The 25,548-nt window shown below is 42.1% G+C and overlaps 1 protein-coding gene and 1 long non-coding RNA gene across 5 annotated transcripts in view; one reads left to right on the top strand and one right to left on the bottom strand.

The window, feature by feature from the left end:
* Positions 1-2,865: 2,865 nt before the first annotated feature.
* The window catches only part of HUNK (hormonally up-regulated Neu-associated kinase), a 56,934-nt gene continuing 34,251 nt past the window's right edge, over positions 2,866-25,548 (bottom strand). For 2 of the 3 annotated variants that reach the window (XM_040576932.1, XM_040576953.1), the window contains exons 5-10: positions 25,139-25,266; positions 19,233-19,368; positions 14,606-14,774; positions 13,423-13,506; positions 8,376-8,556; positions 2,866-5,984 (exon numbers count right to left, since the gene is read on the bottom strand). In XM_040576932.1, the coding sequence (XP_040432866.1) occupies positions 5,338-5,984; positions 8,376-8,556; positions 13,423-13,506; positions 14,606-14,774; positions 19,233-19,368; positions 25,139-25,266 (1,345 nt within the window). In that variant the 3' untranslated portion in view covers positions 2,866-5,337. The remainder of the gene's footprint in view (positions 5,985-8,375; positions 8,557-13,422; positions 13,507-14,605; positions 14,775-19,232; positions 19,369-25,138; positions 25,267-25,548) is intronic. The other variant, XM_040576942.1, reaches the window with a different exon arrangement.
* LOC121079544 lies at positions 10,740-16,321 on the top strand. Of its 2 annotated transcripts, none has more exons than XR_005825078.1 (3): positions 10,740-11,923; positions 12,820-12,850; positions 16,068-16,321. It is a non-coding gene; the product is annotated as an uncharacterized LOC121079544 (long non-coding RNA). The 2 variants fall into 2 exon arrangements; XR_005825076.1 differs by lacking the exon at positions 16,068-16,321 and adding an exon at positions 13,331-13,406.

The raw sequence follows: 25,548 nt of genomic DNA, 5'->3' as shown, positions 1-25,548 counted from the left end.
AGGGACCCTGTGGCACAGACCATGCAAGGGAGGTTTGCTACACTAGAGCCCAAGCAATAGCTCCTTCCCTTGTTGGATATCAGTATGTGTCAGATACCTTCCCGAAATAACACTCATGTCTACATGGGGTGGAAAAGGTATTTCACAAGTATATCACAGATCAGTCTGCCAATCCATCCATCAGTCTCTCCCAAATGAGGTCTGAACACTCCTGGCTGCCTTCAGCCAAAGGAGGTCTCCAAAGTTCCCACAGATCTCATGTGGCTCACTGACCAGATACAGAAGGAGACCCAAATTAGCTCGGGGAGACACACAGAAAATATGGGTTCAAGTTCATGGACAGGTAAGCAGGGAACAAATTGTCTTGGGGCAGGTAGAGGTGGAAGAGAAAAACCTTTCTAGCTAACAGTCAGCCCTGTGCTACAAGCACAAGACAATACTTCCTTCTCTGTTTCCTTCTGTGAAAGATTGAAACTATTTTGAAATAAAGCCTCTGGTGGCTTTTCTTTTCTTGTCTTTGTTTTAGATGGCATATTATCTTTACTGGTTGCAGGAAACACAATAAATTGCGGGATTTTTACATTTATAAGTAGGAGTGCTATTCATACAACATTAATAAACATATTTCTTTAGCATCTCAAAAATGCATTAGTCCTGTTTTTAGAATATTAACCAAAATTTTGAAACAAGTTTAGCACCTCACCTTTAATCAATAAAACTCTTCTTATTTCTTCTCTCTTGGGTATTTCACTGTCCCAGCATCAGCAGCCACACCGCAGGGAAGCTCATGTGAACTCTAAATCCTATTTTAGGCTCTATCCTGATACCCTTTGTTGTTAACAGCAACTAATTATTGCCTGTACCTAAATAATAGAAAGCATCATATTACAAGCTTCATTTGATACTAAATATTTAAAGGACTCAGAATGATATAACCTGTTTTCCCCCTACATACATCTGCAAGCCATCTTTGTGAAGAACAAGTACATGTAATGCACACATGTCCCAGGAAACACAATGCTAATGCCAGTGTTTTAGGAATGAATACTCAAGAAGCTTCCTTGACAGAAAGCCTGCTGCAAATAATACACACCCTCCCTTCTGAGGGAGCATGGTTCTCTTGACAAACAGTGAGGACATTAAGCTGAACCATCTCCCAGCGTCCTCCCACACTGTTCCTACTGGAGGCCGCCTGAGATGTGAACAAGCCACACAACCAGGAGGTAGAGAGCTTGCTTAAGGACCGTAGGAGTCACATCTATGAATCAATTTGCCACACGGCCGTATTTGTGCACGAGTGATTTATAGCTCTCGTTCCACAGAGCTACGATAGCTTTTTAATAGGAAAAACAGGTACTGGTGCTACACTCAGTGGTTTTGTTATGCTCAGGAAGGTATGTGGGGGAGAACAAAAGGGAAAGTTTACTGAGTATTTAAAAAAGCAGGGAAGAGGCAGGCAAATTCAAAACTACTGCACACAGAAAGAGCTTCCCTGAAATTTCTGCTTTCTTCTTGATAAACAAGGTCCAGAATCACATTAACCAGATCTGTGCCTGGCTGTCTCTGGGGTGGCACTGATAAAACCTTTTACTGGTGCAATGAGGATTGAGGAGTCATCTGAAAACACGATCCATCATCTTGCAGTTACGCAGAGGGATTTTGTTGCAAAGATCAAATGAGGTAAAGTGCAAAAGCATAAAAGGAACTGCTAGTTACTTTAAGGATTTGTAAACCTCATTATTCTGCAATTTTAATATTTATCAGGCTACCTACAAGGCAATGACAAAGAACAACACCATTAGCGACAGATGCTGTGTTCTTTGTCTTGCTGAATAAATTTGACACCAGTTTTCCTAGGCAGTAAAGTCTAAAAACCACTTTATTACTACAGATCCTGAGCTGCTGTCCGGTGATCAGTTAGTCTACAAAGCTCTTCAAGTGCTTCACCACTGGTCCACTGACTCCATTGGGTTGCGGACATAAATAGCACCTCAAAAAGGCCCCAGTAGCCACAGTGCTTTCACCTTGCACTTAAAGCTCAGAAGTGCTCTCTTTCCCCATGGGCATGACCTGAAGTGTAAGGTGTGTTTTCGGATCTGTCAAACAGGTTCATCATGGGCTTGGTGCCAAGCCTACTGCGAACATCTCAAAGAGACCTCTGCTGATTTTGGAGGTCTTCAGAATAGCTGCCATACGGAAAAAAAAAAATCAAAAAGGTAGGAGGAGGAAGAAACAGTACTTACAAGAACTGTGAGATCAACAACAGAAATGCTCAAGCTGAAGCTGTAAGCTTGATAGTCTGTTTGCATGGCTGTGCTGAACTTAGTAAAGGTCCTTACAACTCCAAGCAATATACTCTAGAGGCACAGAAAGCTGATCAACAAATACTTCTGTTTGTACCAGTGTGAATTCTTATCTGTGGGACTCACCTCAATGCCCAAGAGCTCAGGTCCCATCTGAATTCACTGACTCTATTCCCTTTCTTGTAACTCAAACAGCTAGGCACTGTTGGGGAGCAATTCATTCCCCTACTTCAAATCTCTATTTTAAGGTAAGGAGAATTGGAGTTTCCTATCAGCCTTCACTGGTGACAAACAACTTGGATAATGAACACAGATGAGATGTGCAACCTGAAGAGGGCTAATGTTACACAAGGGAAATCCCACCCTGTACTAACCATCCACCTTTTAGCTCACTCAGGGTTTATAGGCAAATCAGCAGCCCTTGCAAAGGAACAGCCTTTGACAGGAGAAGGTAAAGTCACTGGTAATCCTCTTGTCGCCTTGGTGTTTTGCTGGTTGCTTTGTACTTACATGTTCCTTGCTATATAGTGACCTCACAAACAAAGTCAGCACTCCATGGCAATCTTGTTCAAAAAGTACATATATTTAATAATGATAACAAATACATTTTTTCCCCTGGAATTTCCACTACTGTATTTCAATAAGTCCCTTACATGGTCACTGCAGTTTGACTGTACATAGCTACTGTCTAAGCTGGATACATGTTTATGTTTTAGCAGTGTAGTACTCATATATTCTCTATAAATATAATAAAAGATTTAACATTTCTGTTTTCATTCTGATTCTTACATATATTTACTGGGTTTTCACAAAAAATACATGTCTCTTTCCTGCCTCCCCCAACCTTTTATTGGGTTCCAAATAAACCTGAGTTTGTAATTCAAGTCAGTATCTGCCATCAGGTACACAAGTCTGATGCACACACACGACGGTGTTTCAGTTGTCCCTGCTCACTAGCTTTGAAGCACAAACATGTTCTTAGTGTGAAAGAAAAGAAAATGGTTTGATGTTTTTAAACAAAAGGAAGAGCAGAAATGGACCCCTGGGATACACGGATGTTCTGTACAAATAGAAGATAGCAACTTTCAATCTCAAGACAAGCAAAAGTATTTCAGGGCTTTCTTAATAAGTTAGGATTTCTATGTATATAATTTTAGAGCTGCCTTAACTACCACAGAGCGTATGTCCTCACTACCCTTGAGAGTACAGTAGGAAGCATGCAGACTACCCCATACAACCTGACAGGCTGCTTTGAAACCAAGGTGAAGGTCCCATCTGCAGGGATGAGCATTCATGCTCTGCTGTTTTTTCTAGCAAGCACTCAAAATACTGAACAGTACTGAACAGTCCAATTATCTGTGCTGTTAGTATTTGGACTGATGCCTTTTTTTTTTTTTTTTTCCCCTGCAGATTTTGGTGTTTAGCCTAAGCTACACTGAAAATGAGGAATATGCACTCAGCTATGGGCTCTGCTGGGGACCCTTTCACCACCTCTGGTGACCCTCCTCCCCCAGTCCTTTTGCACCTCACGAAACTGGAAGGAAAGCTTTTCAAACAAGGGAATCTCTTCATATTTGTACAGAAACCAAAGCAGCGGGGCTCCGTAATCATTTGCAGTAACACTGATAAAAATAGGGCGTGGGTTCCTACTGATGCAAAATCCCTATATTCCAGTAAAGACCCCAATAAGAGGGCAATGCTTCTGCTGCCTTGTTTGTGGAATGGTGAGAGGTGGGTGGGCAGCAGTGGGGTACCCAGGGGGGGACCAGATTAGTACAAGCTTTGCTGAGATTTCCCATATACACAAACACATATGCAAGCACAGTACAGACGAAATAAAAGCATAGTCTTTGGCTAAACCTTCTAGTTTATAGGAAATGGTGAGAACACAAAAACAGAACCAAAAAATGTTGCCAACCTCTCAAATGTATCATTTACTTAGAAAAACAAGACCAGTATGCAGAACATGTTGCCTTTTAAGAAACTTAATCTTCACAGCTCATAACGATACCAAATTTTTGGTAACCACTGCATTACCAATCTTGCAGTATAAAACGGCATTGGTACAGATTCACGTGTCCTTTATTAGTCTCTTTAATTCACTGCAGTCTCTCAGAAAAGCCTTCAGGTATGTCCAGTGCTCTGTTGCTGTAACAGGGGCTAATACAGTCCTGCACACAGGAGTGGAGCTAGTACAGCTACAAAAATTGGAGGTGACTGGGTTGTTTAAACACAGCGTGTTGCAGTTGGGATTACTGCCTAAAGCATCCACTTGCAAAACCGTTACATGAAATGAACGGGCCTTCTGTGTGGTAAATCACCATGTGATGTACTTGTTTTTAAATAATCGTGTTTCTTCTGAATGACATCATTAAATCATTTTCCTTAGAAAAAAATGATTCCATTATTAGCTACTTTATGTAATTAACTAAGAGCTGCTTTGACTTTCAATATTCCCCCTTTTTCTAAATGTTTAGTCACCCATGTCTTTATTCAAGCTTCTACCAACTTTATCTTCTTGGCAGTGCTTTTTAGCAAGTTGATTTTGGAAACAGCATCTCGAGTTTTTCCACTTGTCGAGCCATGTGAGCAATGCCTGTAAGAGCACAACATACAGTGTGGCACAGGCAGGTGGAGCATGGACAGTCTTACCACCAGTCCTGATGGGACCAGCACTCACGGCACCACACCGATTACCTTGATGAATCAAACCGTTAATGCTCACCGTTCTTCCAGCCTACTTACTGCAATACTAGATCACAGCAGTGAAAGCACAGACTGACATGGCTCTTCCAAGACATGTTTTACTGTACAGTCAGATGCCAAATGCTAATATTTCCTAACAGCACAAGCAGAGCCCTCTTCTTTCATCTTTATTACGTAGGACAACCCCTTCCTTACAAGCAGATTTTCTACGCTGGACAACTGTAGTGTATTATGTAGCGACGGTAACATGCCTGTGGCTTTCCCCTCTTTTTAACTATTAAAAAGGCTAGGTCCCAGACAACAGCAGTACAAATCCTGGCCTGCCAGATTAACACTGGCCGCTGACAGTGTCTGCAGCATTGAAGGTGATCTGCGTGGGGCTCATCTGCTGCAGCTGAGGCATCCGTGCTTCCAGCGGCTTGTCGCTCGCCGACTGCATCGTCTGGTTCCTCTTCCGCAGCATCTGTCCGATCCCCATCATGGGGAACCTGCCCCTGCTTTTAACACAGTTAGGGCTGCCCAAGGGGTTGTTGGAAAACAGCTGAGTAGGGGACACAGCTTCTTCCTTCGCGGGATATGCTTTTTCCTCATACGTGAAAGAGACTTGGGTGGGGTGGGCGGGGGACGTACTTCCTGGCTGAAAAAGCGGGGAGAGTGTCCTTTCACTTGAGCTTTTGTAAGGGAAATTCATGGGCGAGCCTAAAATCTTGTACTGGTGGGAGGGGGAAACCTGGTCTGTTTGGTCCTCTCTATCGACGGACTCGAACGAGTGCACAATATTCAGGATGAGAGGAGAGTCCTTGGCTCGGCTCCCGGCCCGGGCTGGCTCCTGCTGCGGGGAATCCTGCCTCTTCAGGAGCCGCGGGGTCCTGGGCAGCGGTGGCTGGACCTCCAAGTACTCCAGGGAGCTGGACGTGACGCAGCCCGTCTTGGTAACCACGGGCTCGTGGAAAGGGCTTAACCCGCCTGTGGAGTCTACAAAGCAACCAGAAAAGGAACCAGAAGAGCAAATGGCAATCAATGGCACTGCCTTCTCTGCCTGATGGCAGATAGCATCAGACATCACCTTTAACAAATTTCCATGACAAATGCACCAGCTAAAACAAACGGCCTTAGGGATACACTCAACTTGGCACCAAAGAACCTGATCCTTATTTGATACTGACGCTGTTGTTTCATGGGTAATTTATCTGCCACTTTCCTCAAATGCAGGAAGGGCACTTGAAGTGAGTAAGACAAGGACATGAAAAAGAAAACCACTGATGTCTTCAGCTGTTTGTAATAATTATATCCTCTAAGGCAATGTCTGAGAAATCTCACATTTCTCCTTTGCATGGTTTTAGCTGGGTCTGCATACTGTATTCACTGACATACCTACAGACATAGGGAACAACAGTGAGTTAATTCCTAATGTCTCTACTTGCATTTTGGAAGAAAATCTGTTCTTGGTTTCCCACATGTAAATACGGAGTAACTGCATTGGCCAGACTCAGGCTGTTACAGTTGGAACAGATTTGCTGCACTGACTTCAGCGAGAATCTTCCCCAAGCAAGGACCGAATATAAATGGAACAATCTTTTCAGGATTTGGCCCAATAATACAAAACAGCCCATGGAGAAGATCTACTCAGTTTCTACAGAATGTTGGCACTCACGCCAAGCTAGTTGCAAGAAAAAAAAACACAAAAAAACACACAAAAAAACATTTTGCTGTGTTTAGGAAAAGCTAGCCAAGGAGTCTGCTTTGCTAGATTCCCCCTAATGGAAAGAATAGCAGACTGGCAGTTCATCACTGTCCATGACTTCTCCCACCCTCACACTGAGAGAACAGGGGATAGAAAATTACTGAGGTCTGCAGCCCTCGGGTAATAGCCACAAATCTCACATGTATGTCTTTTGAAAGGGATGGTCTTGGCAGAGGTTGAGACGTCAATGGGTGTACGGGATGAAATCATGTGCATTGAGAGTAGCTTGGGAAAAGCAGGCCGGGTTTAATCTGACTAGTCTCTTTCCAAAACTGGTCCAAATTATTTGACTGCTTGATTTAACAAGCATCAAAACACAGTCTCCATAAGCAAAGAAATGCTTTAGTTGAGATCTGGGTGGTTTTCAGGTTTCAGTTCAAAAAAGCAAGGAGAAGCCTAGAGAGGAAAAAATATCAGCTGCTTACTGCCTGCTGTGCCTCCCTCCCAAAAGTAGTGACAAATTCTGAAAAATAGATTTTTTTTACCTTTTTTTTTTAAATTATTTTTTCAAAAAATTATGTCCTATTTGTGACCAGCTCTACAGATTGCTGCTGCCTTACAGCAGAGGTGCCCATGCTGCCAAATGAACACCATTTTGACACTTTACGTTGAAAGCATCAAGTGGTAAGTTATGAAGTTATGAGAAAGGCCATGAAAACACCCTAAGCCAAGGGTCTAAATAACCACTTGACACCACAATCAACATTTTAAGTCACTGTATTTCTCCGTGCTGGTCTTTAGTTACCCTCCCTTGTTCAACAGCCAGCTACGTCTCCTTCCTGCTCCCCTCTACGTCCTGCCCACATATGCACTCCTTCAGCCCCACTTTCCCTGCTGGCTGCACTTTTCCCCTCCTCCTTTGTCCTGCCATCCTCAGACCAGGTCCCACCCCGCACTCCCCAGGCTGCCTCCTCCCCTGCATTATTAATGCTTTCTCTCCTACGTCTGTCTCATCTTTTCCTGTTAATGCTTTTCCTCCTCCTTTCACTGTTTGAAATACACAATGGTCGGCAGTCCCTGCCGCTTTTCCTCTTGGCTGCCCATCTCTCTTCCCTCCACCATCAGCTGCTGCCATCAGTTCTCAAAGCAGGCCACGGGTACCAGCACTCTCCTCAGGGTCAGCAATTTCTTTCTGTGCTGCCCCTTATTCCTTCCTCTCTGAGCAAAATGCATTTGTTGGCAGAAAGAAACTTCCCTATCAGCTTTGGTTTGTCAGTGAGCAGCCCAACACTGATCTGGGGTGGGTGTTGATGCTTTCAAAGTGCCAATGTGAAGTACAGATGATTTTGTATAAGCACATAAAAATAGGAAAAGATTTTTTTATTTATTTTTTTTAAACGCAGTGGAAATTCTGTCACATAAAAACAGAAGTAAAAGTGAAGATTCATGACTGCTGAACATTGTCATGGTTTCCTCAGGATGTTTTGTTCAAAGTTTGACTACATTATTCCATCCCCGTTCACATCACCACCTCCAGAGCAGGCAGCAAATGCAAGCACACGAATATTTACTAACAACCATATGCCACGTAAGACACTCGTATTGGTACAGGCAGACCCATGCAAGCACATTCACGGGAAGGCACAAGCGCACAGAGACACGCTGGTATTTCTCTCACTGACCTTTCTCTGCACCTCCAGCCTTGGTAACTTTTCGGTCCCTCAGCAGAGCCTTGGTGTTCTGTATCTGTGAGATAAGACAGGAAGAAGGCTGTCTATATGAAACTGGACTTTTCTCAGCTTTCTTTGGGAGCTGACGGTGAAGAATCTCCCCTTTCTTTTCTTGCTCTTTGAGTTTTTTGTCCTTTAGGTTGTAAAACAAACAAGAACAATTTGGTTTACTTAAGGAAGTTTAAATGTCCTAAACCCCCCAGAGTTATAAGCACACCAGTTACTGAAGTCAGATTGAAAACAATATCTTTACAAGGAACTTGTACAGGTTACTCAAAATAACTGCATCTTCCACATCACATTTTCCTCTGACCCATTTGACATGGTGTCAGGGTCCCCATCTGCGCTGACCCACAGAGGAAAAGGTGCTTTCAGAAAATTAAGGAAAAAGGACAGCTTTCTGTTCAGAGGTCATTTGTCCTAGGAGACGTCGTTCAACCAAGTAGATGCAGATTTGTGCTCTTTCAGATCTGAAATATGCCTGCCCATTTAAACACAGAAAAAGGTCTTTGATTCCTGTTTATTGCACTTCCTCTGATATTTCCAAAGGTAAGCTGCACAGCTTTAAAGAATTTTAAACTCTCTGAGTCACTCATCTCTTCTCTGGGCAAGATCTTGAGGAACATGGCCTTTGCTGTGCATCCACAGGCTCTGATTTTACGTGTGCGTTATGCTGTAATGCAGCAATGAAGTTGGGATTGCAAACATGGACATCCGAAAACATAATTTTGATGCCCAGTGATGACAGAGAGAAAACAATACCAGGCTCCAGCTTTTGAAGAGTTGCTTTACAGTAAAAATGCACTGTATCTCTACAACAGGAATCACTAGGTTCTGTAAGCTGCGTAATGCTCCTTATTGGCCAGTGATTTCAGAGGCAGCCAAGGGTACTATTTTATTTCTAAACCTCAGGCATCCGATTTATGGCTTGTATTTTGCTATCACTCAAAGACTTCAAGAAATTCCCACTTTTCTTGAGCAAACTTGTGTGTTTTTTTTTTGTTTTAGATGTGAATCTCAAAGAAGTGGGGCTTTTGTTTTGGTTGCTTTGGGGCTGTTTCTTTAGTGGGGCATCTGTGTGATGCAAAGTAATGTGCATAAACGTGAGAGAGGGAAGTAAGGATGTGCAAGACATTTTGTTTGTTTGTTTGTTTCATCCACTAAACAACTCTGGAAACATGTTAAGACACATAAGAGGAAAATAACTAGGCAGCACACATTTTGATCACTGCCACATCAGACAGAACTGGGCACTGCGTAGATGGTGTCTGGGCACTGCTGGGCTCATTGATCTTTGAATTTTCGGAAATTACAGAGTCAGAAGGAAGAGCTTCAGGAAATGACAAACTAAGACTTTAGTTTTATTACAGAAGCTGTGAAGTAACTGGGGGGAGAGAGAGAACCAGGGACCCTCTGGGAGCTCCTCCCTGTCTTCCTCCCCTCCGTGTACTGCCACACACCCATTTTTTTCCCCAGCCTTCTCTCCACACATCCCTTATTCCCTCCAGTTTATTTTCCTTTAGCCATCTAAAGCTGGCTAACTCTTCCACAGAAAGAAACCAACACTTTCTGGAGCTGTCATTGCTTTCCTTGCGTTATACCTCCTTGTTCACCTGATGTTGTCCCCCTTGCCATTAGAGGCTGTAGCCATGTCAGGTACGGAGCATTTATTCCTCCCTGCTTGTGCTATGCCTGGAACAATGCAATGTCTGATCAGTCCCAGATGCTATCTTGGCGAGCACAGTCACTATTGATGACAATGAAATAATAACAACAGTAATAACAACAATAGCAGTAATAACAATAATGCTGTGTGAATAACAGACTATGACAATAAAGTCAGTGGGAGCTGTGCATTTAATTCTGAGCCCACCAAACTATTTTTTTGCTTTCAAGGCTGTAAAACTCTGCTGCCAAGTTCAGCAGAGACTGGGTTCTACCAACTACCTTTTTTTTAAAGGTACTTGTGAGGATGAGACCAAGTGGTGACTATTTAAAGTCTACAGGAGCCAATCACGATTGTTTAAGGGCTTTTTGCTATTTTGGATAGGCGAGGAAAGAATTTGCGTTTTGGCTGCTGCAGCATGTGTCAGAATGCAGGACATCGCAGCGCTGCAAGCATCTTAGCCTAATGGTGCGAGAGCCAAGCCAGAACTCCTCACTGCTCTCCTCTCAAACACGTGCCCCTGGCTTTGCTTTCACACTGCTGTAATGTTTTATAAGCAGTGGTAACACAGTTGTACCGTACAATTAAAGCACCGATGAAAAAGCAAATTCATACATCCGGCATTAGCAATGAATTACTTTACCCTGGATGAATGTTGTAAATAGCCTTATTTTTAAAATTTACCAAGACTGCTTCTCTTTGATGATAGTGGTGGGAGGGGAAACGGCCAAAATCCTAAACTCCCAAGGTGCTGCATGCTATTATATTTTAAAAAGGAAAGGAAGTGTTCCTTCAGGGGAGTTATAAAAGTTCAGTCCTCACCGTGCTATACGCAGCCGTGCAATGGCATGCTGTTGCACAATGAAAGAGTTGTGCCGGTATGTTATACTTGAATAGGTTCGGCATTACATCAGCCTCTGCTATTTCCTGTCCTGACCTCGACCCTAAAATCTATCCTAGTCCTGGCAACGAACTTGGAAGGAAGATAATGGGTATTTGCCTTGGCCTTGCCTAATATTGTGATAGGACAATGACACAAGTTCTTATAATTACAAATTCCTCCAGCCTGAGCCCACCAGCTACTCGGAGGGAAGCAGATAGCCCCAGTACCGGTCCCCTGGTTTTGCTGTAGGGATGACTGCTCATCACCTGAGCCCTCTGCAACAAAAAAGAGGCAGACAGACAGACAGACAGACTGCTGTCTCCTTCCATTATCCTATACTGCCCAAGTGCCCTGAGTGCTCAAGTGAAGCCAGCCTGCAAAAACACGCGTCTGCTTAGCCCTGACAGCAAGTCTCCTCACCCTCCACTCCAGCACACCAATGCTACCATGTGAATTTAGGAAACCGAAGGGAAAAGAGGGTCTGGGCACGTCTGCTGCACACGTGCCGTGCTGCCTGCCCCTACTGGCAGGCAGCCCCCAGCCCGAGGGAAAGTCCTCATTTCACATGGCGGGAGTGAGGTGGGAGAAATTCAGTCAGCTGCTTCTGCTGAACCCTACCACCTCTCTCCATGGCATTTCCATGGCAACACACAGCGATGCTTCCTTTGCATTATCTGCCCAGGGACCAGTACCTCCCAGTTCCAGTCTGGAAACAGGGGATGGTAAGGGGACCCTACCTACAGCCCACAGATTTCTCTGAGCTTATGAATTCTGCATCTCTGAGTCCCAAAGGCACCCACTGATCCCAGCAGCGCGATCCAGACACTTCCATGGCTGGGTTCCTGTCCCCCTGAAGGCATTTTAGAAGAAACGTCTCCCACAGTTACAAGTGGCAGGAGCATCTCAGGGTCTGTGTTCACCCAAGCGTGCTGTTTTAACCGTCCTGGTACAGTAAGTGTGATACAATCCCCCCATGTAAACACAGCTAAAGCGATATAAACATGCTTTATATTCAGCTATGCCTATGTAGAAAGATATTATACTGTATTATTATCACAGTGTCTGCACTGCGATTGCTTCAAGGTAACTATTTCAGGAAAGAAAGGACACCCCCTCATCCTTTAAATAGCTACACTGGGACTAACTCTGAATGCAGGAGAGGCTTTGGAGGGAGTCTTTATTCCTAACTGTGCATACAAACAAAACTGGGGTCATACAGTCACACCATCATTAGTTTTCAATGATCCTTACAGAAGCCAAACATCAGCTCCCTTCCAGGAGCATGGGGATTTCAGGAAGAGCATGAAAACAGAGCATGCATTTCTCTCCTGGCTACGTGCAGGTGCCCAGACAAGCCTCGCTGCAGAATTGCCTGCATGTGGCATGGATGCAGACACAGTGAGCCAGCCATGCAAGTAAACTGCCACAGTGTTTTGAAATACGAGATTTATCTAGTCTACCCACTGCTGACAGACGTTAAGTGAGGTGGTTCTGATTTATGTAAGGAAAGAATGAGAAGTACTTTGCCCTGATATATCCATCTGGCTTGCAATTCAGCTTTTCTATGAAATTTGGAAGCAGTCTTTAAAATAAACAAACCCAGCCATAATACAAATCTGTCCCTGCAATTAGATCATCAATCCAACATTGACAAGTAGCTTTTGAAACAGGTAAACTCTTCAGGAATACTGCTATTTATGTTGTTAGATAGGACTTGCACAATGCACACAACCCTTGTAATTTTAGTGCTCGGCAAAGAAACAGCCAAAGAAGAAAAATCCACACAAAAGAAGCTTCCTAATATCTGTTATGTATTCCTCTAATATAAATTACCTCCTCTATTGCAGGCAAAAAGACTGGAGACAGACAGAGTGAAAGGTAATCTGGTTAAATCTTTTCTCTGGCCAAGGGAAGTGTGTCACAACACAGTGGGCTAGTTCTGCATCAGTTCCGCTGAGAGGCAAAAATTTTCACCCAGACAGAGTTTTGTACTAATACAGTCTTACGTTTTCTAGTAGTCAAGTCAGGACATTGCACTCTGCTATGCAGATCTGTGGCAAGTCGCTGCGGAGAGGGAACCCTGGCAGTCACACAGCTCTCTGCCCTACACCACCAACATCTTTAGACTCAAGGCAATGCTGTTATAGTCTTCTTCAGCAACTTGCAACTCATAATGAAACTAAGGAGCCCCCTGAAGATGTTTGTGTTATTCTGCTAAACAGAGCATTTAGTTTCCTCATGAAAGCTGAAAGTTGTCTTTAAACTTCCCCCTAAGGGTCTGCTATTTGTTCCTTCAAAAAGAACTTGAGAGAATTGCCCTGTGCAGGCAAGATCACAGATCTCTTTTTTTCTTCACAGCTCCAGAAACTCATTGTCTTAATCCCAACAGCTGGGGATCCTCAAATTCAGCCTGCTTTCAAAGTACCTTAAGAAGCTTTAATGAGCTTTACCTCATAGGAGTCTTTATTTGCCTTGTACTTTTCTATCTGGTATAGCTGGTTCTTGTGGCAAATGTTGTCCTGGCCTTCAGACTTCTGTGGAGAGAGAAGCATGGAAAATTAAAGTATATAAGATAATTAGAGAAAGCTAATGTTTAGCTACTGCTTAATGGACCATATCCACATTTGGCATTCAGTAGTCTCATCAACTTATGGATGTGGTGAATTTGGTCCATTACATTTTAAATATCATTGATGGCATCATCATTAAAACATGCTTGCTAAAAGAACTGAGAAGAGAAAAACTAAGGTGCTGCTGGGGATAATTTCTCAAAGAAACAAACATGTCAAAAAGAAAACTCCAAACATAGATTCACAGAATGGTTTGGGTTGGAAGGGACCTTAAAGATCATCTAATTCCAACCCCTTCCACCAGGTTGCTCAAACAGAATACAGCCCACCCTACTGACTACACAAGTCATGCAGGAGCCTACAGACTCTTAACTGTTTAAGACTCCTCGCCAGACCACAGATAGCTGTGTGGAGAGATAGCCATGGCTGCAGCTTGCCTTGGTGCTCTTTGCCCATCCTAACACTTGAGCAAGTGCCATGCACAATGTGGCTAGGGAGCTCAGCTCCCCCAGACGTACAAGAAAGGGTGGTGTGGCAAGGTGACAGCTCCCTTTCAGCCACACACAGAGCACTCCTGCTGCAGAGGGAGGGAGCACACTGCAGCCTGGTGGCTCTCAGGGATGTCCCCTCCAGGGCCTGTGCACAAATGGGCTCCCAGCTGCATGAGCTGGGCAGTTGTGCAGCACTAGCACTGTCACTGGATTTTAAGGAGAGCAGCACTAAAGAAGAGAAAAAATGACCTGGGAGAATGCTTGCAAAGTCAAGCGGGCCAGACTGCATACCACACTAGGCACAGCCTGCACAACATCCTACCTTGGGGTGGCAACTGTACCATTAGTTTTCTATGGAAAGATCTTCAAAAGCACGAAATCATGAGACATCAAGCCTATAAGCAATTACCTCAGCAGCTGGGGGAATTATCTTTGGAAATAATGCTTTTAGTATGAAGGAATAAAAATCCAGGCAATACCTTGAGATCAAATGCCAGAGAGCAGGGAAACTTTAAGCACTTTTTTACCCTCTCACCTGCTTGTCCAAAGAATCAACACCAAGCAGCACTTACCCTAAGGCTTGCCAAATAGCGCTCCAGCTTCTTATTAAGCAGAAAGTAGATGGCAAGCGTGTGACTTGCCCTGTTTGAGAGCACAGTGTTGATGACATCGCTGTTCTTGTAGCCGAGCTTCTCAGTCATATGGAGCAGCACACTTTGACTGAGGTCCTCCAGGTGGATTCTGCAGAAAGAGAGGTGAAGCACATTGCTCGTACTGTCCTCCCAGTGACAGAGCCTTGTTAGCAGTGGCAGAGAAGTGACCTGAAAAGCTCAGTAACATGGCTGTGAGGAGAAAGGCAGACTACTTGGGAACCATGTGCACACTGTGATAGCTGAACAAACCAAGCCACAGTGGCCTCACATCCTACCATGAAATGAAATGGCACCGCGATGCCCTGGATGTCTCAATTTGTCACCCTAGATCTGACCAGTGAAGACTGTCAAGATCATCCACTTGGTTTTGAAGGAAAAGATGTAAAATCCAACTTAGATGGCTACATTTTCCTTTCTGAAATGACTCTTTTAAAGACACCACAGTGTTCAGCTTCACCCCTCACCTTTTGCACAATATTTATGTACTAGGTGGCTAGAGCATTTCGCCCCAGAGAAAGGTGACACACAGGGAGGGTTATTACAGCAGCTCCCAAAATGGTAAAACTCCTGCTATACTCATATTGGTTAGAAGCAGAAATACAACATGAGTTTATGGATGTGCTTTTCTGTAAAGTCCATAATAGACTTAGCCAAGGTGAGAAATGCAGTACAGCAGGCTGTGGAAATAGCAAAGCACTTTCACAGTGTAAGTTAAAAACAATTTTTCCAAAAAACTTTCCTCCTGTTTAGACATCTAAATATGCTGGCCAGATTCCCAGATGTACCTGTCAACTTCCACCCATCTCCAAAGAAATGCTGGATTCTGTCTGCTTTCTAAAGGATATTCTTTGCTCCCAATATCAAGCCTAATATTTGGCTAAGGCAACTAAGGGAAGCTTAGGTTATGAGCCTTTTTACAACCTGCTTTCCCCCTTCGAAAGGATAATTCTCATCCTTTCTCACCCCTGCTCTCCTATACCATTGTCCTGTACACCTGTGATGTGAGGAATGCCCAGAGAGCAGTCTGGGTCTGACATAAGGACTTAAACGAGATGAAAAACAAAATATGGAAAATCTTAAATAACTGTTTTCCTTTATTCAGCATGCTAATGAACGTTCATTCTGCAGTTAAAAAAAAAAGTTTGGGTGTTGTTTTTTTTTAAGTTCATAATCAAAACTTATCTTGGCCATTGCACATTAAGGCATTTGGATGGCAAAAAGAATTCAAGCAATTTCTACTCGAAGTGCACAGCAAAATGGGAAATATTTGTTTGCCTCTTTAACAAAAACAAGGTCATAAAAAGCCTGAGAAAATATTTGCCTGAAAATGCATTTTCTGCTGTTCTTCTACCTTATCTTCATGTTCTCCCCTTTCCTATAGTGTTGCTGCCTTGGAAACAAAGGTGGTTACCTTAAAATGGTAGAAGAGGACTGCAAGAACAGAACACAGTTTCTTGTTTGTGCTATAAAAAGCATGATTAAGAGAGAAAGTGATTCCTAGAATATTTGGTAGTTGATTTTTCAGAACAGATAATATCTTACCCATGTTTGCACACTAACAGAAACTTAAAGAAACTCTATTGAAGCTGACTCTAGCAGTACTTTTGGAGGCAAACTCAAAGGAGGCAAGTCAGGTCTTTAAATATTTCAAACTTTGCAGCATTTTCCCAATAAGGCTTTAGTAAGGCTCTATAAATTCTAGGTAGGTCAAGCTTTAGGTATAAACTAATTAAACTAATTAAATTTTAATTAAATTAAAAATAAAAAATATTATAAAAAAATGAAGGGAAAGAAAGAATCATAGCTTTTATCCTTTACAACTTCACTGACTTCATCATAAAACCTGTGTTCTGAAAGAAGTAGCTATTTTTCTCTTATTTTCAAATAGAAAAAATAAGAAAAACTATGCAATGAGAAAAAAAATGTAGCTGATTTATTTAATAGCAAAGGGTACCTCTTCACATTGACACTCCCTTTAAAAGTGCTTGTAATAGGAAAGGATTATGGTCATCACTATATCCACATATATGCATGAGCAAACGTGCTCTCTCTATAGTTCAATATTGCATTTTATTCCATTCTTACATTTCATTTGTTTGTTGTTAGGAGGGAATGATTAATGGGCACTCCATAAACAGAACTGCACAGCTATTCTACCTAATAGAGGTTGGCCTCTCTCGTAAGTCTCCGACCTAATTGCACCAGAGATCAAGCTCTAAAGTGACACCTCCACCACAGCCTGTCTAAGGGCTGATAACTTCAAGCTAAGAACTCAGAAACCAAGGCATGAAAATGTACCTAGAAACTCAAAAGAATTCTGAAATCACATTTAAACCATATTTCTTTTTTTTCCTCTTCTGCAGATAAGACACACGCAGCAAGAGAATTAAATCACCCATACAGCTCTCAGTTACACTTACATTCACTTAACAGATGCCACGTTTAGCAGATTGATTAGGCTCATTATGACAGTGATTTCATTAGCTTAACAACTCATTCAGTTTACACTTGTTTTCCCTTTCTTTAACATACAGTGTTCATATGTACAGTGCACTTCGGTACAGTCCAAAGCACCATGGAAACTCAGATTTCCTTTTGTTGTACAGCACACTACTCAAATTAACTCAATTGCCCTTAAATTTCAGGCAGTAATGTTAAGATAATGAGTCTGTCTGTTCTCTATCTTATTCCCTGCAAAACAATCATTCTTATGGGCCATTTTTATACTCTGTCCACGTAGGCCTGAGGATTGCAGGCAGCCAGCCTCACAATTGTTTCAGTGGATGGCTCTAGTGATGGCACCCGTTGGAAAACAAGCATCCAAGCTGCTCAACAACTATCCAGCCATATTCTGAGAGTGAGAGACATTATTCTCCTCAGGCCAAAGAAATGCATAGTCACAGCGATTCTCCACAATGCTATACTTAAAATGCTAACTCAGGAAGGGAAATGCCTGCTGCTAAATGAGGGCACCTCAGTTCCCTATACATATAGAGGGGACTCAGGTAGCAGACAGGACTGTGATCTATAAGACAGCAACATTGAAAGGAAAGGTCTCCAAAAATTCCTGAAGGCTGTCCTGAATTTTGGGACCCAGTTTGATCTCCTGAGCCCAGTTGTCAGCAGTATCAAGCGCTTCAGCACTAAGAGACTGGCACTGCAGGTACCTCTCAACCCCACAAGGTTTGGACCTACAGCTCTGAAACATGTTCTATTCACCTGGCTAGCAGGTGACCAGAGAGGAAGACAGATGGGGAGGCAGTTCTGTGGCCTCAAGTGAATGCTCAAGGCTGTCTGTATGCATGGTCTGAGCTTGCCTAGGCACTGAGTCTGTCAGGGCACCAACACAAAGAGATGGCCTAGTTGATGACCATGAAATCATATTGGGTAGAGGACAATGGTTCAGGCATTCACACAAAGAGAGGTTGTCTTGCCCCTAGGTGTATTCTACATCAGGTACCTGGCACTTGAGTAAACTGTGGAGTGGAAGTTAGGCTCTTCTCTTAGGGACTTGCCTCTTAGTGAGTTATGACTGAAATTTTGGGGCACTATCAGATTCTAAGCACCAAAATCAAGCTTTAAGTTGCAGTCTTTGCCTCAGTACTACTTTGGATCTTTGTCTGAGAGCTAGTAACTACTACAATGAATCCTCTGCAGGTAATAGATAGTGTGTGCTGAAGGGCTTTGATGCAGGAAGGAAGTTTTATCTGATCAAATATAGACATACATTTCTAAATGAGTTGTCTGAGGCTCTATTTACATTCATGGGAGAGAAACTCAGATCTCCTGGGCACAATGTCATCCTACTACAGGATCAAAAAGAAATCAGATGAATCATTCTGTAAAATGTGCCCTTATTTTTCTCCATTGACTGTAATGAGAGCCCATGTTGACTTAGTCATGTGAACTCTATGCTGAGGGATGTTGAAAATCAAGCAAGATTATTCCTAACCAAAGTGGACCAGAAGTATTTTTCTTTCTTCCTGTTTATTTGTTTGTTTTTCCTTAGACTGATATTTGACTAACCATGAGATTTGCTACCTGTTTGCATGTAGTCATGCATTTAGCATTGCACAGGTATTCAAGATCAACAACCAACAAATGAAGATCATTTAACTCTGACTTTTCTCACCACTGTTTGCATATTTACCTAATCCACAGAACCTCACATATGTATCACAAATAGGTATAGCCTCTACTGGAAAAGTAGCATGGGTCTACTGACAAACAAGATCAGAACCGACAAAATATCTTCACACACATCTACTCTAAGGTCTGCAGCCAATTAATCACCTGATATGTACCCCAGACTACCCCACAAATGCATCATATGCCAGCTTCTAATTTAAGGTTTGGTTTTGGTCATTTCAGGAAACACATATTTAATGGCCAATCTGAAAAAAAAATTAAGGATTGAGTCAAAAAAGCAATCCCAGAAAATGCAGTGGGACACTGTCACACAAGGAACGAAACTGCAGCACCAGAGTTGTTCACATTTTAACGAATGTACACACTGGCAGGTTTTCTCTGCTCTTTCACACAGTACCTGTTTGGATATGTTACATTAGGTGGTGCTCTCCCAGGGTAATTCTCATTAAGCCACCGATTTGCAAGTGCCTGCTGGATATTTGGTCTCTTTGCAGGATCTGGCTCTAGCAGAGATCGTAGAAAATTTATGGCCGCTGTGAAGAAATCAAGAAAAAACAAGAGCTATGTCATATGCTTTATGACTTAACAAGGTATGAGATGTTATGCTGTGTAGCCTGACCACAGAATATACTAAAAATCAACCTTTTCCTTCTAGTATGCTCAAATGTCCTTGAGAAAAAGGAAAGCCTGGTAAGAGATTAGTAACTAAAATAAACGAAGATTTATAAAGTCATAAGGAGATGAGAAAAAGAAATTTTTGTTTCAGAGCTTGTTTGAAGTTTCTGAGCATGCTAGTCAAAATTTTTGTTTGAGGACAGGAGACTGGAGTGAGATTAGAGGCAAATCACTCATACTCTGTTTAGAGTAGAAAGAGAATGACTGGGAGTGAGTGGAGGGGAGGGAAGGGATGCAGAGCTGGGAGGGAAGACATGGAGAATTGGGTTTTCTGCTCCTATTGACATGGGGAGAAATTCCCTTATGATTTCCATCCAAACTACAATCAGTTGCAGGAGATTTTAGCAAAATTAAAAGGGTACAGTAAAATTAATGGACTTTATTCTGTTTTCAAATACCATAGCTTCAACTTTCAATGACATTCCACGACACCTTGGGATTTTCTTATGAAAAGCCTCAAAAGTAATTTTCCAATATTTGTAAGTAATGTGCTTCTTATATGGTTATGAACAATGAAATCAAGTGATTTGCTAAAAGACTCACAAGAAGTGAATATCTGAGCTGAAAATAAACTCTATGTTAACTATTTCTGGTCTTTACTCCTTAAATTATCAAGGTTAGATTTAGTTTATCAGCTACAAAACAATAAAGAGTTAACTATGTCCTCTATCATTCTCTAAACAAAAGACAAAGAAACCTAATTCTGGGAAAACCAAAACCAGAATGATACAGTCCAGTGAGATGCTGAGTGCACCCTGAACAAAGTCAATGGCAAACAAAAGACACAAATGATGGTTTCCAGCAGTTTTCTCCAACTCATATGGATGGCATCTTAGAGGCTTTTTTCCACCTCATTCTGCAGTAGAGCTGCAGCTTCCCTCCCAGACTCTCCTGAGAGTGTCTCATCTACTTGTTTCCAGGCCTTGGAGACCTTGCATGGAGACCTTGGGCAGTAGCAGCACAGGACCACCACTATGCCTTGCCTGCAGCTTGGTAGGGTTTCTGAGGACTGAAAAATTTAACCCCACTTCAAGTCTTTGGATTTAACAGCGGTGTTTTAGATTAAATGGAGTCTTGTCTCATGTATAAAAGTTTTGCCAGAACTGCCTTGCTCATTAGGCATATAAAATGCACTGCTCCTCTCACAGACAGAGCCTCCGCGCAGACAAAGCACCGCTGCCTTTAAGAATAAAATTCTTTTCTTCAAGACTTCTTCACGTTTGCCTGGTTGTCCACCCAAGCATTCTCAGGTCTCCAAGCCCACCCGCAACAAGGGACAGGCTGGATGGGCTGATGTGCCAGAGCAGAGCAGCAGAAGAGGAAGGGAGGGTTTCTCATCAAATAAATCAAGGTTAGACGTGATAGGTGTTGACTCTAGGCAGCTTGGGTAACCTCTGTGTTCACCATCCTGCAACCATCAAACATCAGCCAGAGAAGGCCCTGAGAGGATATCTGTTTCAGTGCAGGCCTAGTGTTGAGAAGTTTATATTTGGAAGAGAGAGAGTTATGATTATGTATTTACCAGTTCAGCTAGGCACGAGCTCATTTTTTTTTCTAAGCTCCGTCTTCACAAATAGCTGATTTATGTGAGGTACTTCACTTTAAATCTTTCCCAACATTTTTGTTATTTTCCTATGACAGCAATATTGTGGAAACAGCAGGAAGAAACTACATCCAAGTTCATAAATCTCCTGGAAGCCAATGTTAGGACTGCTCCCTGCGTACCCTGAAAGCCCACACGTCAACACATCTTGGGCGCAGACCCCTGTTATGTGAAACAATCGCCCCATTGTTCTGCCATTTGAGTTCCTCTCTTCCCAGTGCTGCCCTGTTAGGAGCCGCATGCATCCCACGGGCTCAGAGCATGCTTCTCAGTGCAAAGCAATCCCTCTCCAAACCGACTGCCAACACCCTCAGCCCCCAAATCAGCCAACGGCTCCTTAAAAACTTTAATCTTTTTTTTCCCCTTGTCAAAAGACAGAGTAAATGAGGTCTGTGAAGCAATACAAAGCACAACAGATTCAGAGCAGGAGAAACTGATTCCAGAGAGGGGAGCCCTCCAGGGAGGTTCCCTCACCAGCCGGTCCCAGGTGATGCAGTAGGGATTTTTAACAGCACCTTTGCTCACCTGAGCTGTTAGATGGTGTGAGGAAGACTGGGTCTTTTTCAGATAGCCATGCAGCTGTAGGACAGATAAATTAATCCCCCAGGAAACAAACATGAAGATAATGAATCGATTTTTGGACCCATGGCATCTGAAGCAGCTTTTCATGCTGAACCAAGTAGCTTCGTGAACAAAGGACACTGTGAATTATCCCTCCAATGCTTCATTATGTGAGGGAATGTGAGGGCCTCATTTACAACGAACTCAAGGACGGCACTAATCTGATTAGCCAGTGACCTGCACTTGATGGAATTTTGTTTCCATGGTGTAACTTTGGGGCAAAGTTTGCTCTTTTGACAAATGACAGACCAGTACCATGAGAAAAAAAAAAACTCTCCCTTTAAACTTCCTTTAGTGTATTGAGTTCAGTAATGAACAGAAACACAGAGTGCTTCAGGTATGAACTACAAGACCTCTGCTACTTTCATTTGCTTTGACATGAACAAAAACAGCTTAGTGTCTTGTTTAGAGAATGCCATGCTTTGAGTGGGCCCTGGCTAAAATCAGGTATACAGGTGCTGCTTACACAACTGGCCAGAGAAAATGAAATAAGGTCATTTCACTTCATAAAGCCATAAGTAAGCTCAGAACTACAGACGTGGGCAGATGATTGCTTGCTGTTCTTAAGAATTTACACAGACCTCGGCTTGACAACACTGCCTCTCTGCTCCTGGCAGTGGTAACATCTAGCTGAGGTGCGGAAACTTCCCAGTACTGACTTGATTGACTGTTTGCAATTAATCTGTACTTCACAGAAGAAATATAAGTCACCAGATGACCCACGTATTCCTGGATTTTAAGTGATGGACTTCTGAATGCCCGTAAAAAGTGACACTTCATTTCTGCTCCAAAAGCATGGGATACGTGGCCACACGTGCAGTGGTTAGTGTCTGATAGGCTTTCAAAAGGGAATCACAAGAAAGTAGCGTGTCAGTCGACGCTACCTTTTAGACTCTCAGCTATGAAAGACATGGGTTTCTGTAACAAAAAAACCATCATCCATACAGAAAACTTATCAACTAAAGGAGCTAAGGATTTAAAAAACTCCTTTTTTAGAGAGATTCTTCTAGTTTCCACTGCACTACTCTGTTGCAAAAGGAAGACCATAAACACACAGAAGCAGTACATTGAGGAAAAAAAAAAGCAATGTGTGCAAGGTGAATACCAACTTCCTTAACAACTGAACTCAGCTCACCTAAAATCAATAATCAGACAGCTGTGTTGTTTAAGGAGCTTAACGAAAAACAGTTTCCTAAGTGGGAAAATCAAATACTAACCCCAAATTTTCCCTGTTGCTACACAGTTGCTTCGGGTGTCCATGGTCACACAAAACTGTAACTAATACAAATAAAATATACTCTTGTTTAGTGATAAGAATAGCTATTTTTACAACGAACCCTGCATTCAGTTGCTGTGAAATTAAATGTTGAAAGAGAATATAATGAACAAGCAAAACAGACTACTGCAAAAAATCTCTTCTGTGATCTCTGTGTGAATTAACAGAAAAAGAAAACCTGATTTAAGAAAAAGATCCATATACCTAAGGAGTTAACTAATGAAACAATTTGCAGGGCAGAGGAGATTTTCTATCTACTGACCCAAAGCCTAGCTGTGGCAAGAACAAATGTCATCTTAAGTCGCACTTTGCCATGTTGGTGAATGTGCAAGCCTGTTGACTTAAATCAAGAACTGATGGATACCTTTTTCACAGTGAGTAAAGTTTAAGATGTTTAAATCTGTTCCATTAATTTTCCATCATCTCTGAAAGTTCAAGCTGCTATTGTTCTCACAGGATAAATAAAATATTGTTTTCACTGGAGACCATATTGTTAGTGAGCCACAAATTCTACAAGGACATGACTGTTGGAAAATTTGATCCCCACGATAAAATTGTAGGATGACTGAAACAGTAAAATGAAACCTGTCAAAAGTAATGTTATCTTTTTTTGCTACACAAAGTCTGGTCTTCTACAGGCCTTTCATGGGTGATTCAGACTTTAACACAGGAGTTGTCCCTGTGAAGTCAGTGAAACCTCCCACTTAAAGAATGACTGTGGTTGAAATAAAACAATTGGGGAAACAGTACATTGGATCAAAGTGACTGTACAGTCATTTTACAACAGCTATTTTTTGGTAGAAGCCTCACTGTGGGAGGTCCATTTGGTAAAATATTTGGCAAACTTGGCAAATTTTTACTACTATATCCAAGTCCCTGAATTCAAGAGTAACTTTGCAATTGATGAAGGATTTGGCTTCCAGATCAATGCAATATGAAGCAGTCATCTGCTTTATACAGTATAATCCGCCTTTTAATTTACTCAGTGGGGCTTTAGAACATGTGCTAGAACATTAAAATAGCAATTTTGTGCAACTGAATCCTACAGGGGAGTCCTCAGAATGGAAATACCAAACACTCTAACTGCATCAAATACATGGCAAGACTTGAAGCATCCCAGCTCACTTGTAAACCTACCACTTTACAACATGCCAGCAACATGAACTGCTGGCAGAAAATATATACTTCATACAGATGCTGAGCAAATGAGAAACAACATACACCACTTGATTCACAGATAAACCATGTGAGAAAATCCTTAACTATCTACTTCTTCCACATGCAGGGAAATCTGTCCTTGGAGAACTCATCTTGTGACACAACTTTCAAAGGCTTTTTCTTATACCCCATGGCAATGGTTTGCCATTATTAGTGATCTAAGTGAAAACGTATGATCTTTCAATTTTTTCCTATTTGCAGTCTTTTAAATCTATTGAATGTCCCTTGCAAACTGTCTGCAGATAAGAACAGAAGCTCTCCATGAGCATCAAATTTAGCATACAAAAATAAAACCTAAGTACAAAACATAGTTTGTTCCAAATGCTGACACAGTCTTGCTATAAGCTGAAACATGATTCTGTTGCCTAGTGACATGGCTTTGAAGAAGGAATTAATATTTCTAATATTAATGCAATGACAATTTTGCATTTTCTGAACACACGAAGGTTATCACAGGCTACTGTCCCAAAATAACTTTCTGAGTGCATGTCATTATTCCATAATGAATGTGAGGTCAATCAAGGTAGCTTATCACTCAACTTTAATCATGATAATGCCCAGGAATGTGTTATTCCAAAATAATGAGTTCATGCATCCATACCCTACACTAAAATCATCCAAACATGCAAAACTGACCAGCTATTTTCTGAAAGCAATTTCACAGATTTTCACAGACTTGTTCCTCTCTCATATTCTGTACAACTTGGCGATTCTACAGCTTACATATAAAAGTCAAAACAAAAGGAGTTATACTACACCAACACCCCCAGATCTTTTGGAGAATAAAATGAAAAAGAACATTTTTCACGATTAGCATGCCATGCTGGTAGCATGACTCACAATCCAGAATTCAATGCAATGGTTCCAACCAACTGGATCTGAATAGGTACAAACATACTCCTTTGATTACCTGTAGAGAGCTGGGTGGGAAAAGGGTTCATTTCTTTGTCCACCATTTTCTGGTATAAAGCTCTCAAGCTGAATGGCTCCACAGTAAAAGGTAACGTTCCAGTCAACATTGCATACATGTTTACCCCACTAAAAGAAAACATACAATATAAGAAACCAAAATGATCAGGAACAAGAAAAAACTTAGTTTGAAGTTTTAGTGACTGTTTTCAGTGCCTAACAACTACTAAAAAGGATGAAAAGTGTTCTTCTTCTGTTGCACACAATGATTTGGGCAAGAGTTTACAGAGGTTTGCTCATGGAGGGTCACACAATGTGTAAGACATAAGCTGGGAGTCACAGAACCGAGTCCAGCTGTTAGGCAAGTTCTCAGCTAAATGCCAATCCACAATTATGTCTCTCCTCAGGCTG

This window comes from Cygnus olor, chromosome 1 (assembly GCF_009769625.2).
Source record: "Cygnus olor isolate bCygOlo1 chromosome 1, bCygOlo1.pri.v2, whole genome shotgun sequence".
NCBI lineage: Eukaryota > Metazoa > Chordata > Aves > Anseriformes > Anatidae > Cygnus > Cygnus olor.
The sequence above is the reverse complement of the archived record's forward strand: the minus strand, read 5'-3'. Positions and strand labels throughout refer to the sequence as shown.